Below are 17,815 nucleotides of genomic sequence, written 5' to 3'. Positions count from 1 at the left end.
ACCAATTGTGCAAGTTCTCCCACTTAAAAAGATGAGAGAGGCCTGTAATTTTCATCATAGGTACACTTCAACTATGACAGAAAAAAAAAATTCTCCAGAAAATCACATTGTAGGATTTTTAATGAATTTATTTGCAAATTATGGTGGAAAATAAGTATTTGGTCACCTACAAACAAGCAAGATTTCTGGCTCTCACAGACCTGTAACTTCTTCTTTAAGAGGCTCCTCTGTCCTCCACTCGTTACCTGTATTAATGGCACCTGTTTGAACTTGTTATCAGTATAAAAGACACCTGTCCACAACCTCAAACAGTCACACTCCAAACTCCACTATGGCCAAGACCAAAGAGCTGTCAAAGGACACCAGAAACAAAATTGTAGACCTGCACCAGGCTGGGAAGACTGAATCTGCAATAGGTAAGCAGCTTGGTTTGAAGAAATCAACTGTGGGAGCAATTATTAGGAAATGGAAGACATACAAGACCACTGATAATCTCCCTCGATCTGGGGCTCCACGCAAGATCTCACCCCGTGGGGTCAAAATGATCACAAGAACGGTGAGCAAAAATCCCAGAACCACACGGGGGGACCTAGTGAATGACCTGCAAAAAGCTGGGCCCAAAGTAACAAAGCCTACCATCAGCAAGGGCATTGAAGATAAAACGTGGCCTTTCAGGTCTTTCAGCATGACAATGATCCCAAACACACCGCCCGGGCAACAAAGGAGTGGCTTCGTAAGAAGCATTTCAAGGTCCTGAAGTGGCCTAGCCAGTCTCCAGATTTTGGCTCCAATGGGCCAAAATACCAGCAAAAGTGTGTGAAAACCTTGTGAAGACTTACAGAAAACGTTTGACCTCTGTCATTCCCAACAAAGGGTATAAAACAAAGTATTGAGATAAACTTTTGTTATTGACCAAATACTTATTTTCCACCATAATTTGCAAATAAATTCATTAAAAATCCTACAATGTGATTTTCTGGATTTTTTTTCTCATTTTGTCTGTCATAGTCGAGGTGTACCTATGATGAAAATTACAGGCCTCTCTCATCTTTTTAAGTGGGAGAACTTGCACAATTGGTGGCTGACTAAATACTTTTTTGCCCCACTGTATACAGATTAATTCAAGTGGTTTGGCTAGCGGTGTTTATTTAGCACATAAAATGGAGTTTGCGAAACAAATGGCCACTGGATGGATGCAAAAAAATCATGGTATCATTCTGCAAGGTAGGGATATGCTACTTTGTATCTAGTTAACATTTTGCTGAGAAAGTTTTTGGGAAAGCCTTTTCATCTACCAGGAGACATTAGCATCACTATATTTTCCCTGTTCCTTAATTCTTTGAAACATGGACATTTAACTTCATATTATGAGGCTTATCTGACCTTGCTTCAAAGTAGCCTGTAGACAAAATCCCACCGTAGAAACGTGGAGGCAATTATTTTATAAAGACATCCTCATATGTGTTCTCCTGTTCTATTGGTTTTCTTAAAAATGTATTTAACTGTCCAGCAGCCAAAGGCATTACCTTAGTCATGTTAGCAACATATAATGATTTTTGCATCTTTAGATCACCCCTATTTCAACATTTCTAATGGATATTTCCATCTCTGTACATGAAACTGCTTGTACAGTCGTCCTTTGAGAATGACACAAATATATATTTTCACAGTCTGCTGCCTCAGTTTGTATGACGGCAATTTGCATATACTCCAGAATGTTATGAAGAGTGATCAGATGAATTGCAATTAATTGCAAAGTCCCTCTTTGCCATGCAAATTAACTGAATCCCCCAAAAACATTTCCACTGCATTTCAGCCCTGCCACAAAAGGACCAGCTGACATCATGTCAGTGATTCTCTCGTTAACACAGGTGTGAGTGTTGACGAGGGCAAGGCTGGAGATCACTCTATCATGCTGATTGAGTTTGAATAACAGACTGGAAGCTTCAAAAGGAGGGTGGTGCTTGGAATCATTGTTCTTCCTCTGTCATCCATGGTTACCTGCAAGGAAACACGTGCCATCATCATTTCTCTGCACAAAAAGAGCTTCACAGGCAAGGATATTGTTGCCAGTAAGATTGCACCTAAATCAACCATATATCGGATCATCAAGAACTTCAAGGAGAGCGGTTCAATTGTTGTGAAGAAGGCTTCAGGGAACCCAAGAAAGTCCAGCAAGCGCCAGGACCGTCTCCTAAAGTTGATTCAGCTGCAGGATCGGGGCACCACCAGTACAGAGCTTGCTCAGGAATGGCAGCAGGCAGGTGTGAGTGCATCTGCACGCACAGTGAGGCGAAGACTTTTGGAGGATGGCCTGGTGTCAAGAAGGGCAGCAAAGAAGCCACTTCTCTCCAGGAAAAACATCAGGGACAGACTGGTATTCTGCAAAAGGTACAGGGATTGGACTGATTGAGGACCGGGGTAAAGTAATTTTCTCTGATGAATCCCCTTTCCAATTGTTTGGGGCATCCGGAAAAAAGCTTGTCCGGAGAAGACAAGGTGAGCGCTGCCATCAGTCCTGTGTCATGCCAACAGTAAAGCATCCTGAGACCATTCATGTGTGGGGTTGCTTCTCAGCCAAGGTAGTGGTCTCACTCACAATTTTGCCTAAGAACACAGCCTTGAATATAGAATGGTACCAACACATCCTCCAAGAGCAACTTCTCCCAACCATCCAGGAACAGTTTGGTGACGAACAATGCCTTTTCCAGCATGACGGATCACTTTGCCATAAGGAAAAAGTGCTAACTAAGTGGCTCGGGGAACAAAACATCAATATTTTGGGTCCATGGTCAGGAAACTCCCCAGACCTTAATCCCATTGAGAACTTGTGGTCAATCCTCAAGAGGCAGGTGGACAAACAAAACCCCTCAACTTCTGAAAAACTCCAAGCATTGATTATGCAAGAATGGGCTGCCATCAGTCAGGATGCGGCCCAGAAGTTAATTGACAGCATGCCAGGCTGGATTGCAGAGGTCTTGAAAAACAACGGTCAACACTGCAAATATTGACCATATGCAAAAATAATACTTATTTTCCACCATAATTTGCAAATAAATTCATTAAAAATCCTACAATGTGATTTTCTGGATTTTTTTTTCTCATTTTGTCTGTCATAGTTGAAGTGTACCTATGATGAAAATTACAGGCCTCTCATCTTTTTAAGTGGGAGAACTTGCACAATTGGTGGCTGACTAAATACTTTTTAGTATTACTTCAGTTGAGCTTTCTCCTAATTTATTAAATACAGTCCATACACTCTGTCTCACACAACACTTAAATTAACATGATTGCACAATCTGAATTGGGTCTGTTTTGAACTTGGGAGGGTCAAATGAAAATAAACACCTCTGCCTTTATTTGTCAGACTGAACTTTATCCCGAATATAGATACTCACATTTCAGAGTTGCACAATGTGTCAATTAAATATTATGATCTAGAGTATCAAATTAAAACTGTGTACTTGGATATCCCTACGAAGATCAAGACAACATAAGCAATTGGTTTTCACTGTGTGGTTGAACGCGTTTGTCAGAGTAGCAGTTATCAAACCCACTATCCATGTCTGGAAGTAAACAACAACATTCTTGGCTAATAATATTACAATTTCACATACTTAGAAATTTCACTAAGTTAACCTTATTTTCCCCCCAACAACACCAATATTACTGCCGTCTGGGAGACACACATGATCCATTAATTTGTGTGAGATGCAGTTAGGGCAGTGGGGAGCTTGGCTGATCCCTCGCAAGGCTTTGAGTTGCAAATTAAATATATTAAAAGCAGCCGAGCATGGCTCCCAAACCAAACAGGGATATCGAAATACAGCAGAGCAAGGGTCACCAACTGTTTAGTCTTGCACCCTTGTGACGACAGGACAGACCATTGGTTAAAACCTATGTGTGTTTAAATAAATACACACTGGAATAATAGTCTAAGCCGACCATCTTCTAAAACGCTTTGGTCTAGGGATGGACTGTTTTGTTTTTCTTTAAATATTGGAGGTACAGAGGCAAGAAAATGTATGTGAACCCTTTGGAATTACCTGGATTTCTGCATAAATTGGTCATCAAATTGAATCTGATCTTCATCTAAGTCACAACAATAGACAAAAATAGTATGCTTAAACTAATAACACACTAATTATTGTATTTTTGTTGTTTATATTGAATACATCATTTAAACATTGTAGGTTGGGAAAAGTATGTGAACCCCAAGGCTAATGACTTCTCCAAAAGCTAATTGGAGTCAGGAGTCAGCTAACCTGGAGTCATATCAACGAGATAAGATTAGAGATGTTGGTTAGAACTGCCTTGCCCGATAAAAAAACTCACAAAATTTGAGTTTTCTATTCACAAGAAGCACTGCCTGACGTGAACCATGCCTCGAACAAAAGAGATCTCAGAAGACCTAACATTAAGAATTGTTGACTTGCATAAAGCTGGAAAGGGTTACAAAAGTATCTCTGAAAGCCTTGATGTTCATCAGTTCACGGCAAGACAGATGGAGAAGGTTCAGCACGGTTGCTACTCTCCCTCGGAGTGGCCATCCTGCAAATATGACTGCAAGAGCACAGTGCAGAATGCTCAATGAGATTAAGAATAATCCTATAGTGTCAGCTAAAGACTTACAGAAATCTCTGGAACATGCTAACATCTCTGTTGATGAGTCTACGATACGTAAAACACTAAACAAGAATGGTGTTCATGGGGAGGACATCACGGGAGAGGCCACTGCGGTCCAAAAACAACCATTGCTGCACTTCTGAAGTTTGCAAAAGTGCACCTGTATGTTACACAGCCCTACTCGCAAAATATTCTGTGGACAGATGAAACTACAGTGGAGTTGTTTGGAAGGAACACACAACACTATGTGTGGAGAAAAAAAGGCACAGCACACCAACATCAAAACCTCATCCCAACTATAATGTGTGGTGGAGGGAGCATCATGGTTTGGGGCTGCTTTGCTGCCTCAGGTCCTAGACAGCTTGCAATCATCGGCAGAAAAATTAATTCGCAAGTTTATCAAGACATTTTGCAGGAGAAAGTTAGGCTATCTGTTCGCCAATTGAAGCTCAACAGAAGTTGGATGATGCAATAGGACAACGACCCAAAACACAGAATGCAACAACAGAATGGCAACAACAGAACGGCTTCAACAGAAGAAAATACGCCTTCTGGCGTGGCCCAGTCAGAGTCCTGACCTCAGCCCGATTGAGATGCTGTGGCATGACTTGAAGAGAGCAGTTCACACCAGACGTCCCAAGAATATTGCTGAACTGAAACAGTTTTGTAAAGAGGAATGGTCCAAAATTCCTCCTGACCGTTGTGCAGGTCAGATCCGCAACTACAGAAAACATTTGGTTGAGGTTATTGCTGCCAAAGGAGGGTCAACCAGTTATTAAATCCAAGGGTTCACATACTTTTCCCACCCTGCACTGTGAATGTTTACACAGTGTGTTCAATAAAGACATATACGTATAATTGTTTGTGTGTTATCAGTTTAAGCAGACTGTGTTTGTCTATTGCTGTGACCTAGATGAAGATCAGATCAAATTTTATGACCAATTTATGCAGAAATCCAGGTATTTCCAAAGGGTTTGCATACTTTTTCTTGCCACTATATGTCCAATCCCAATCTGGGTCTGGGTTACTCTTATTGTCCTGTGGTGTTATACAGTCTGTGGTGTAGCCCACAGTATCGTATGCACTTGTCTCTCATGTCATGTGGTTTAACAGATCAACTTCTCCTATTAATGCACTCAGACAGACCCATCACACAGGCACATGATCTACTGTTGAACTGTCAGCCACAGAGATAAAGATGCATATGGACAACATCTCTCTATCTAATCCTTTTCATTTATATCACTCATCTCTCTATCCCTCTATCACTCCATCCCAAATTCCCCAGAGTAACACAGTGACCCTGTTGAGTTCATGACATGTTTTAACTACATCTCAATAAGATGAGGAAATGAAAGTCTGTGTGTGTAGAGAGCCAAGTTTGTGGATCAGGTCATTTATTGAGGTCTGTTGTTTATAATGCCTCTGGTTTATAGAGTTCATTTCCTTCTAAACGTTGGCTTGGCCTCCTCCTCCTCTCTCTCTATGGAGCGAGTGACATCAGCCGGGTCACCTCCCGGGCTGCCGAGAGGAGAGCGGGTGGAGGGCTGGGGGGGTCGGAGGGTGGAGGTAGACAGATGAGGTGCTAGGAATATGATCCTGCCACCTCGGCGATAATGTTGTATATGAAGTATTACCTTTCAGATGGCCGTGCATTGTGCTATCAGGGTGGAAAGTTACCGCAGGTTATGATGAATCTGCAGCTTTCGTGTTCATCAGCAACGGTGAAGGAGAACACATGCCTGCTATTTATAATATACCACACAGATGCACACAAGCACGCATGCACAAGCACACACCACGTGCACAGTGCAGATAGGCGAGGGAGCCAAAAGCTCACTTTCTAATCAGTTTAGATCATTTTCCTAAGCATACACCATCTGTTTACCTGGAGTCTTTGATAATATTTTCATGTGCTAAATATTTGAAATGTTTGTCACATTTCTTTCAGGAAAATGATTGGCTGTTAAATCATTAATACTATTGCACAAAAATATACTTTACTTCCCCACAGAGATAAATCACTATGGGGCTGTACTGTTTTGGCAATCTCTCACAAGTGCCCACAGTTGAGGTGGAAAAATTATCATGGGATATTGACATCCTCAGTTGATATCAGAGCTTTGTGTACAAACTCCAGGCCATTGAATAATCTGATCCATTGCCATTGGTCACAGAAAGTCACACAGGCTGTCACAACAGAGGTTTGAAAGGCAATAGGGCTGAGAGGCCCACCCAGAACAGGCTTCCACTCCCTCTTGTTATGTTCTGTCTGAGAAGAGAGAGAAGAGAGAGAGAGCGAGAGAGGAGATAGAGAGGGAAGAAAAAGAATGAGTAAGAGAGAGGAGAGAGTTAGAAAGAGAAAGACAGAGAGAGAGAGAGAGAGAGAGAGAGAGAGAGAGAGAGAGAGAGAGAGAGAGAGAGAGAGAGAGAGAGAGAGAGAGCAGGCGGGCAGCAGCCGATACATAGTGGCAGACTGTGTCACGCAGGGAGAAGTACCTGTCATTATTCATGCTGGGCCTGGTGTGTGTGTGTGTGTGTGTGTGTGTGTGTGTGTGTGTGTGTGTGTGTGTGTGTGTGTGTGTGTGTGTGTGTGTGTGTGTGTGTGTGTGTTGCAAGCATGTTAGCAGGACATGCTGTCTAAATAAGCCATCCACAGTGTGGATACAACAAAGGCCACCTCATGTGCTTTTTAATGAATGCACCCATCCCTCTGGCTTTTGTTGTAGATTAAAAAAAAACTCATACATCAAGCATAATACATGGAAGAGCAGGTCTGGAGCCCTTCTATTGGAAATATACAAAGAATGCTATCCTTATGATTGTAGTGAATAAATGCTGTATATTGAATGATATGTACATTACATAAGTTGTATAATTATAATAAAAAATTAATTACAATGTAATAATTACATTGTTTGTAAACTTGACATTTGCCTTTCTAATCCTATTCAATTCAAGGTCAAAATATTGGATAACTGAAATAGATACAAAAATGTTTGCCTGTGTACGTCATAAATGTTCCTCTCGTTGAGGAATGTAATCATCTGTATCTGATGGGGATGAATCAACCGTTTATGATCTATCGGTGCTTCACCTGACGCCACCCAAGAGAATAAACTTTGAAAATCCCGGTTAGATACTGTATGAGCAAAGAGAATATTATCCCTTTAAGATATGCACTTAAGAGATCAGGGACTTTTTAAGTGGTCCACATGATCTGGGTGCTTGTCAATAGCAGAGGATTGGAGCTTGGTATCTCTATTTGTTCCATTAGCTCATTTTCCAAGTATGAAGAGTGTCATTCATAGGCACCTCACGTCTTAGACATTCTGATCTTTCAAAAAATGTCTCAGCTGAAATCCTGAAATCTTTTGACGTTCCAGCCAGTGAGTGATGAGTAAGTGAACTTAGAGAGGCTTGCTAAAGTGGCAGCAGTTCACAGTGTGAGGATTTGAAAAGGCTGCGGCGGTATTAGAATCTCCCAGGCTGCTCTGCTCCTCTCCTGTGAGTCTGAGTGACTCCTGAGTCACGGCTGTGAATCACTCCTCTCTCCATGTCTTTCTCCCTCCCTACTGTAGCCAGCAGTGTGGCATTGACGCCACATGGCAGCGTGGCTCTCTCTCTCTTACAAACTCAGCTTCGCCTCGCTGGGTCCCACCATCATGACTCACTCCACCTGATGGCCATACTGCCAGTTGCCCGGCAACTATTATTTGACATCATCACCCTCCCAGAGGGTTCCCATGTTTGACAGGTCCACATAACTCAGCCGTTCGGTCGTTCGGTTGGTGGAAGTGCGTAGTCCTCCACTGGTTACCGTGATGTCTTCTGTACTGCCGTTGCCTGAGGCAGTGGAGAGGCTGCAGGGGTTCATGACTGGAGGTCAGTCGTCACGGTGATGCAGTGGCTGGGCTAGTACCAAACACACTGCATCCCCCTTAGCCATACAAGGGTATCAATGAGCGTCCCTGACTCACTGTCATAACCACTAGTGCGGGTTGACTCATAACCTGCAGTCCCCACAGATATATCCACGGGTGGGTGGGTTTAGGGTAATTAAATATTGTGTGGGTGGGTGGTTGAAGGGTGGGTGGGTGGATGAAGGGTGGGTGGATGGGTGGCGGGGTGGTTGAATAAAGACAAAAGAATACCTTTTTTAAATATAAATGTATCATTCTTGTGCAATCTCTAGCTATAGGCTCCATTGAGATTTTCTTCATTATTTTTTATCTGGCATTAGTGTGTAAGCCTAAGCTTTAGGGCCTAACTGTACGCGGGCCAAATACTCTACAAGCCAATCGCCAAATGCTTTTGGGAACTGGGTAGAAAAAGTTTACATTGGCAAAAAAGACAATGTCAGAGCTTAACTCAAAAAGCTGCGAAATTAAGAGGGAGGGGCAGAAAAGTAACGTTTGGGAAAGATGATAGCAGTGCTGGCTATGTTATGTGTGATGATTGTGTTGGAACTATACAAATTCGACAGTCCCAAGACGGGGACTTCAAACAGGCCTATGGCATGTCAAGGGAGCTGTAGCTTACTGTTCAGATGGGTTAAATGTAAACTGAAATCTGGACACTGACTGTAGGTCTATAACCTCTCAAATAGCCTTAATATTAACTCCTGCAGGATTAAGCATTACTTGCAGTACAATTATGTTCAATTTTGAATCAGGAACTAGAGTGGAGAAATATGATTTCTTTCTTCCAGCGTCTTAAGAGAATGCGAATGTGCAGTTATACAGTATTCCGTCTGTAGAGGTGCTATCTTTCTCAGCATCATAAAATCTGTTCGAATTTCAACCACATAAAATATGCACACAAGCCCAACTGAAATCTTATCAGAAACATGTTGGGTCGTTTTCACAACCTTCTATTTCCTTACAACCGGTCAAACTGATGTTATTTGGGAATTTTGAACAGAAAATCTTTCTAGTTTTTTGGGGGGTTCTTGCATTTTCCTCCTCTAAACATATTTGCTCCGTGAAAGAAGCAGAGATGACAGAGAGAACTTTACCAAAGTCAATAAGACTGAAGCATTCATTCTATCAATTTATGACATTATTCTGTTGAGCAAGGGTTTATTTAGCAACGCATAATGACAGAAGAGAAGCCCCATGCATCTAATTACAAGCAGAAACATTTGTAAAATCAGGCAAAAATAATCCTGCATCCACTGTTAAAAAATTGTTCTGGCGTCTCTGACTGTAGCCCACAGCACATTTTCTATATTAGCGGTTTAGAGTTCGGGTGTGGGCCTCAGTTTTTAACTTTATCACATATAGTCGGGTGGTTGCGGATGGGTAATTGCAATCGCGGGTGGGTGCGGGTGGACATACAGCTGACCCGCGCACCACTAATGACCGCCCCCTGCACTAAAGCCCAACCAGCATCTCTATTCACTCTGGTCTGTCACTCTGTGACCTGTATGTCACTCTGGAGCCAATCAGCACCTGCTACAAAGGTCAAAGTTCACCGAAAAGGCAGCCTATATGTTTGCATCTAAAAAGGCAATTCCTTTTTCAGTTCATATGGTCCCAGCGCACGTTACATTCAAATTCTGTACAGGCTATTAAGCACAGAATTGATTTCTAAACAAAAGACTGTGTCTCTGCGTGCAAGAAGGTCAAAGCGCTTTACACACACCAAGGATCTAAATTTGCCTGGCTGCATTCACCCTTGATGATTTTTATCAGATTTGTATTGGAATACAAGGGCCCATTATAGTAAGATCACAGAGGCTTTTCTCTTTTCTCCCTGCCTGGGAGCCCCAGTCCCTGGATGGAAAAGTGGCTTTGTGTGCAAACAGTAGCTGAGGCGTAACCAGGTGTAATTAACGGAGGCCAGAGAAAGGAAGTGAATCTCACTTACCCGTAGAATCTCCTCCACACAGCTGGAGTCACTGGACAGGCTGACCTGCACACACACACACATACACAAAAGAAAAATACTTGTTAGGGAGAGGAAGAAAAGACAACAAAAGATAGTTTCAAAGTAGCCAAAAGGTTCTGAGAGCGCTTCTGATGTAAAGGGTGAACTGAAGTCCATCTCAACAAAGAATAACAGATAAAATAAAGACAACCCCCAGAATATTTGATATTTTCATCTGCAGACATAGAAAACACATATCCATATTGAGTGGTATTTATTATTCACAGACAGAGAGGACAAATAGGCCTATCTATTCTCAGTCAGAGAGATGACTGCTAGGGGATGACATCCCTCTTAATGGCTCACAAAGGGTCTACAGGTAATCACACAGTACCAGCCAGCCAACAGCTCACCCCCTCAACCCAGACACACGGCAGACTTGGAGCAGACCAGCACAGCCCCAGACTGGGTCAGATAAATCCTAGGCCTGGAATGGGCCAGGATTGTGTTTTATTTTTATTTCAGAAAACAATACCTCATATTTTCATTGCATACAGAACGAAGATGCCTGATGTACTCGCAGTAATTGCAATAATGTCAGTATTACAAGTGGAACAAATGACAAGCCATGGTAAAAGATTTTGTAGTTGTAAATGAATGTGATTTAATGAATATGCATCTTTGCAAAGGTCACCATGCAGTCATTGCCAAAGACAGGCTGAACTGATAAAATATTCCAGTTCAATATGCCACCTGGCTCTATACAGTATATAGATCATGTTGGCAAACATGCTAATTGCAGCTCAACAGATAATTACGGAATCTAAGTATAACCTAATACCTCATCACAAACTGATAGAGAGAGTGAGGATTATACTGGATATGGCCAGTTCATAGCAAATTTGACCATAGCAGTGAATCTCCAGTAATGTTGTGTGTGTGTGTGTGTGTGTGTGTGTGTGTGTGTGTGTGTGTGTGTGTGTGTGTGTGTGTGTGTGTGTGTGTGTGTGTGTGTGTGTGTGTGTGTGTGTGTAGGCTAACATACGTACTGTAGTTGATCTCTGGGCTGGCTGATGAGATCATGCCACCCACAGAGCCACATGGGACCCTGGATGACTGGCTGGCCCTCACACAGTCTCCTCTGCTCTGCTTTACCTCTGCTCTGGTAGTGACATCAGCCCACCCCGTGCATGACTGGGGGCATCTTGGCACTGGAAAGGTCAGTGAGTCCAAAGAGAGGGTTAGGGGATTTGGGTAGGGAGGAGGCGTGGGGTGAGGAGTGATGGAGGGAGCAGAGCTGGGCTTTATCCACCTCAGGCTACAGGGAGCTGGGTAGCTACACACAGTAGCATCCCCAAGACGCTCCTTATGCCATGGCTGACCTGTCATGTTCCTCCATCCTCCTTCTACACTACCATCCTCTGACTCTGTTTGACACAATTGTGTGATCTGTGCTGCAAAGCTGCTAAACTACATGCAAAGCCTCAGTGGCAATGAGGAGATAAATAAAGATCAAATATACTCAGTAAGATTTTGTAGTTGTAAATGAATGTGATTTAATGAATATGCATCTTTGCAAAGTACCAGCTCCTATTGAATTCTGAGTATCAACAGAACTGAAACCATGATAGAAAGCAATTATAACACACAAAATGGTAGAACGCATTGTTTAACTACTACATCAAAAAGTTAATTAGTAAAACGATATCTATATTTCACCGGTATTCCTCTCCGGAGATATTAGTGTTTGACTGTTTGTGTCTGTGTCTGTGTGTTTATGAATGAGCCATGCTATACAGTGCCAGTCCACAGCGGAGGGTGTCTGGAGCCATCCTTATTCATCCCAGATCCCACAAGGGGCATTGGAGTCTGTAGGAGCTTTGTAAACAAGCCTCACAGACAGACATAAACTTCCTGTTAGCTCAACCAACAGCACATAATATCCTGTTCCCATAGAAACCAACCAAGTGACTGTAATCAGATGGGTTCTCTACCATTGTCCCGGCTCTGTCTACCGTAATATCACTCCATGGTACAGAAGTACAGGGGCACAACTTATTCCAGCCACACGGGGTCCATATCACCGTCACCTGTGGTGAACCCCATTTAGATTCCAGGCGTGACTCTCGGAGGTGCTCTATGTCTGCCTTGTTCCTCTGCCTCGGGAATGAGCACCAAATGTCAAAGATATAAAGAGGAATCCCAGTTCAGTGACAAACAGTTTAGACCCACTCTGAGAGGTTTGGGCTTGTCGGGATCAAGTCAGATGTGACAGATATCTGGGTTCATATTGCAGAGATTGAAGTTATTGTCATGGTTATGACGCTGGAGCTAATGGAAGTCAGGTGAGGTAAAACACAGAGCGTCAGAGGCAGTGCAGCCGGCTGGTTGACATAAATTGTGACATTTCAGATAGCATTTGACAAATTGATTGAACAGACAATGCATTTCCAATGGGTTGAGGAGTGTGTTTACAGATGCATTAAAGCGCGTTAATTTCTCAATATCCCCAAAGTTATTTTGCAAAATGGCTGGAACAGAATTATCCAGCTGAGATCTTATTTCCCAACTCAGGCAGGGTTCTCTGTGTACCTGCCGTTCCAGTCAGATTGAATGGACTTACAACTGATTTCTCTGCGATAGGCAATTTCACCATGTGAATAAAAGCTTTGCAAGATGCCCGTGTTCCAGAATAGCGTGGTTCCATGGGCAATGTAAAATAAAAATGAGATACGCTCTTCAGATGTAATTCTCTACAGTTCCATGTTAAAAATAATTTGTGTGGACAGTGTATGGACTGTAAAGTGTATGCGGGAGAAATCATGAGGGATCGAAAAACACAGAAAATCCACTACTGAATATTGAGCAGCTCAGTGTTACAACCGGTTACAACTCACACGTTTTAATCACACTAAAGCAGTTAATTGTATCTTCACAGTGATGAATTTAACATGCTTGGTGTTTTTCTCACACGGAGATCACTGGAAGTGTCATTAATCTCTCTCCAAGTTATTTTTTTGGCAAGACACGGGTAAATGGGAAAAAAGGGAAGAAAGGATAGAACATTTTTTTGTCAGTCACCTCGTTCTGCAAACTGCAGAATGCTTTCAGGGAAAAATAAGACCAATTGCTTTGAATGATGTGCAGATCCAGGGAATATTGCAGAGGCAATTACTGGGGCAGAAATACGTTTTCTTTGAAATAGCTGTTGAGAAAAGCGTCTGTGCATCAACAACAGATAAGATGTATCAGCCTCATTTTTAAAAACACAGTATCAAAGTTGCACATGGCTCTGATGCTCTCAGCAACCACTCAAATTGTGCTTAAAAAGTGGAAGAGCAGCTCCAGGAACAAATAGGTAGATTTGAACATGAGACGATAAGCAGAAGCTCACAGAGTGCTTTCTAGCTGTCTATCCTTCTGACGGTGGACGGATGAATAAACGGGAAAAACATGATTGATGACAGAAAAAAGGACACACAGATAGACAGGCATATAGTGCAGTCAGCCCATGCCTCAGGGGGATCGTGGTATACACACAAAACCCAAGCGAGATATTAGTCAATTTGAGTCAACATCTTTATTAACAATGAAAAAGGGGGAGGCTTGCAAGCCGAATAACACCATCCCAACTGTGAAGCACGGGGGTGGCAGCATCATGTTGTGGGGGTGCTTTGCTGCCGGAGGGACTGGTGCACTTCACAAAATAGATGGCATCATGAGGTAGGAAAATTATGTGGATATATTGAAACAACATCTCAAGACATCAGTCAGGAAGTTAAATCTTGGTCACAAATGGGTCTTCCAAATGGACAATGACCCCAAGCATACTTTCAAAGTTGTGGCAAAATGGCTTAAGGACAACACAGTCAAGGTGTTGGAGTGGCCATCACAAAGCCCTGACTTCAATCCTATAGAAAATTTGTGGGCAGAACTGAAAAAGCGTGTGCGAGCAAGGAGGCCTACAAACCTGACTCAGTTACACCAGCTCTGTCAGGAGGAATGGGCCAAAATTCACCCAACTTATTGTGGGAAGCTTGTGGAAGGCTACCCGAAATGTTTGACCCAAGTTAAACAATTTACAGGCAATGCTGCCAAATACTAATTGAGTGTATGTAAACTTCTGACCCACTTGGAATGTGATGAAAGAAATAAAAGCTGAAATAAATCATTCTCTCTACTATTATTCTGACATTTAACATTCTTAAAATAAAGTGGTGTTCCTAACTGGCATAAGACATGGAATTTTTACTTGGATTAAATGTCAGGAATTGTGAAAAACTGAGTTTAAATGTATTTGGCTAAGGTGTATGTAAACTTCCGACTTCAACTGTATATATATATAGCTATTGGGCAGTTACGGCAGTGATCCAACACGGCCCTTAAGGAGTCCTTAGGGCATTTGAGATTAAAACCCCCCCGCCCAAGGCTGAACCTAACAATAGAGGGCTAACTCACATGAGAGAGTACTTACTGTATCTGAGTGACCCTTTACCCAGCAGAACTATCTCACAGAGATGGGATCAGACACTAACAGACACACAGAGGAACAAGTACAACAGAGGCACTGATGTTTTGCATGAAAATGGAACAAGTTGCCCCAATGAAGTTATCAGTCAGTAAGGAGCTCTTTGAACTGTCAGATCAACAGAGAGAAAAAACAGTTTCACTTCCTAATTCCCATTTATGCCATGTCACACACAGTAACGGAACAATAAATATTTTTTTCAAAATAGTAACATGATTAAATCAACAACACTACAGATACCTCAGTATTTTATACATGTTCTGAGTATGCCTCCTTAAGTACATTTTCTTACAATAAATTAAATCAGACAAGTTTTACACATGCCTACCCAAGATGACCTAAACCTCAATCAAATGCAGCCAGTTCATTCTAAATGGACATTCTAATTTCCACCCTGCATACCCCTTTCATTGCTCACTGACATTTCCCAGCAATACCACAATTATAAGGGAAACCGATAGATTGTTCAGTTGCATAGTGGCTCACTAACATGCTTGGTTCCAGCAATTCCGCAGGCCTACTTCCATTCCTCAGGGCATACGCCAATTTTTTTTTCTTTCTCAAGGATCGTTATAATCAGGTACTTCATTGAATTCATTGAGCTCCTGACTGATTCGGGTTCTCCCTTCTATTCCACATCCTCTGCTTGCCACTGTTTTCCATATTGTTTTATTGTAGGAGCTGGCTTTCACGTTTAATCTGATTTCCACACTTCATTTTCAATGGCTTTTGTGAAGGCACAGCCGGGCTCATCTCTCACGGATACCCCTCCCCCACGCACACACACCTCTCACGCGTTTCAGAACAGCCAGGGTCCCTCTGAAGCATTTAACACGTTTGTGTACTCATCATCAGATGTTTTACTGTACCTGAACACAGCAACAGGCAGCTTAGCTTTATGCTACAGACTGCCCTCAGAAAGATAGGTCTGGAAGGTATTGAGGCACCTCTTAGAGGACTTTTTTCTCCCTCTTTTCTTCCCAGGCTTGCTGCTCTGCCCTCTGCCCCATGGGACAGCGCCCTCCGTGTGGGCGTGCTGGGGGTGTGGGTCTGCTGGGGCATAGACACTAACACAGGGAGACACCCAGCTGGGATGAGTGGAGGGGAGGAGACTCCCCTGTCAGGCGCTGCACAGCCCCTGCCACCTCAGCTTAGCCAAACAACACTGTGGCAAACTGGCAGGTAGACATACAGACTCACAAAAACAAACAGACAGACATACGGATGGACAGATGGACAGACAGAGTCACTTCACAGACGCATTCAAACACCCAAACATACAAACACCCAAACAAATAAGATGCACCTATCCTATAGTAAGAAGTAGAGCGCCCTAGGGCTGGGCATGGAGTTAGAGGCCCAGCCTGCGCTCCTGCCACCCCCACAGAATGCACAATCCCTGGGGCTCAGCGTGCAGCCTTGCCTGCCTCTGCCTCAGCCGCCCCCCAGCGCTTACACCACCAAACAGATGGAACAAAGGGACCTAATTACCATGCAAAGCACAACATCCCTCAGATGCTAGTGGAAGCGTGACTACAGGCAGGGGGAACGCTAGCTGGTCCTGCAGGGGAAACCTCCCCCATATGACCACCCAGGCATAAAGCAGAGGACCCAGCCTGGCTTCCCTGCCAGGCAGCCAGGCTGCAGGAAGGGAGATGTGTAATCTCCAGGTACTTTAATTCACTATTAATCTTGGCTTGCTAATCATTCAGCATGATACCCCAAGTGCCTGGAGCTACAGCCAGGCTGAGGCACCGAGCACCACTCCTCTCCTCAAAGGGTAAAGTAATGAGCTCTGCCAGCATTAACAAATGATACAGTAGGAAGACTGGGGATCGTTGAGGAAGAGAGGGGGCAAATGAGGGGAATTATAATGGTTACCCTGGGAGAATTCCAGTCCATCATCTCAAAAAGCTGACCTTTATTGTGGAACGCTAAGTGACGTGTTGTCAGGAGGGGCCAGCATCTGAGAGAGGGGCGTCGTACCACTGTAGGTGTAAAAGCTCCCTCCACAGCAATTAGCTGATGGAGTAAATACACCAGCTGCTGAACCGAGGCCCTCAGGGGCCAGACGCTTAGATCTTCTCATCTCTCACATAGAACGGAAATAGTCTCAAAAACACTACGCCAAAGGTAAAACTCAATTTTACTAACTTTCAGTGCTTAAAGCACAGCTTAAATCACAGAAGGATTGGCTATGGCCAGAGCGATTCAAAGTGGTAAATTACCTAGGGATCTTTACTCTTAGCAATCTCAAACGAGTGATGCTGTATGTTTCCACACTGCTACTGTGGAGAGTGTGAGTGAGGTCATAAAGTGGGCAGAGCTATAGGCTACCACTAATGAGCAGCAGCAGTATGTTTTACATGCATTCCAATTACGCAGCGCCGACGTCAGCCTAAGTTCCCTCTCTTATCCTAATTATCTGTTACTAATTAAAATTTTGGCTTGGGCTCTGCTAGGGAACGATGTTAACGTAAGTGTTCCTGTCAGTCCAAGAGTAATTTGATTTAGGCCGCGCTGCAGACCAATTAAATATGCTATTTATGCACAGTATGCAAGTCTCCATCTGCGTTTCATCATTATGAGGAGAGAGAGAGAGAGAGCGAGAGAGAGAGAGAGCGAGAGAGCGAGAGAGCGAGAGAGAGAGAGAGAGAGAGAGAGAGATGGGTAAAGAGGGAAGGATGATGGATAATGTAGAAGGGGCACTCCGGTTCTCCATAGATATAATGATTTAGGGGATCATTCTGGAGCAGACTGCATATGCAAATGATGTGGGTCTGCTCTCAG

General features: G+C 43.1%; 1 protein-coding gene across 4 annotated transcripts in view; it reads right to left on the bottom strand.

Annotated features, from left to right (window-relative positions):
* Window positions 1–17,815, bottom strand: part of LOC129857851 (AF4/FMR2 family member 2-like) — a 174,080-nt gene that overhangs the window by 84,872 nt on the left and 71,393 nt on the right. For all 4 annotated transcript variants that reach the window (XM_055926488.1, XM_055926489.1, XM_055926490.1 and 1 more), the window contains one exon: window positions 10,498–10,542. In XM_055926488.1, coding sequence (XP_055782463.1) covers window positions 10,498–10,542 — 45 coding nt within the window. The remainder of the gene's footprint in view (window positions 1–10,497; window positions 10,543–17,815) is intronic.

Source organism: Salvelinus fontinalis, chromosome 6 (genome assembly GCF_029448725.1).
Source record: "Salvelinus fontinalis isolate EN_2023a chromosome 6, ASM2944872v1, whole genome shotgun sequence".
NCBI classification, from domain to species: domain Eukaryota; kingdom Metazoa; phylum Chordata; class Actinopteri; order Salmoniformes; family Salmonidae; genus Salvelinus; species Salvelinus fontinalis.
This window is presented reverse-complemented; position numbering and strand designations above follow the sequence as displayed.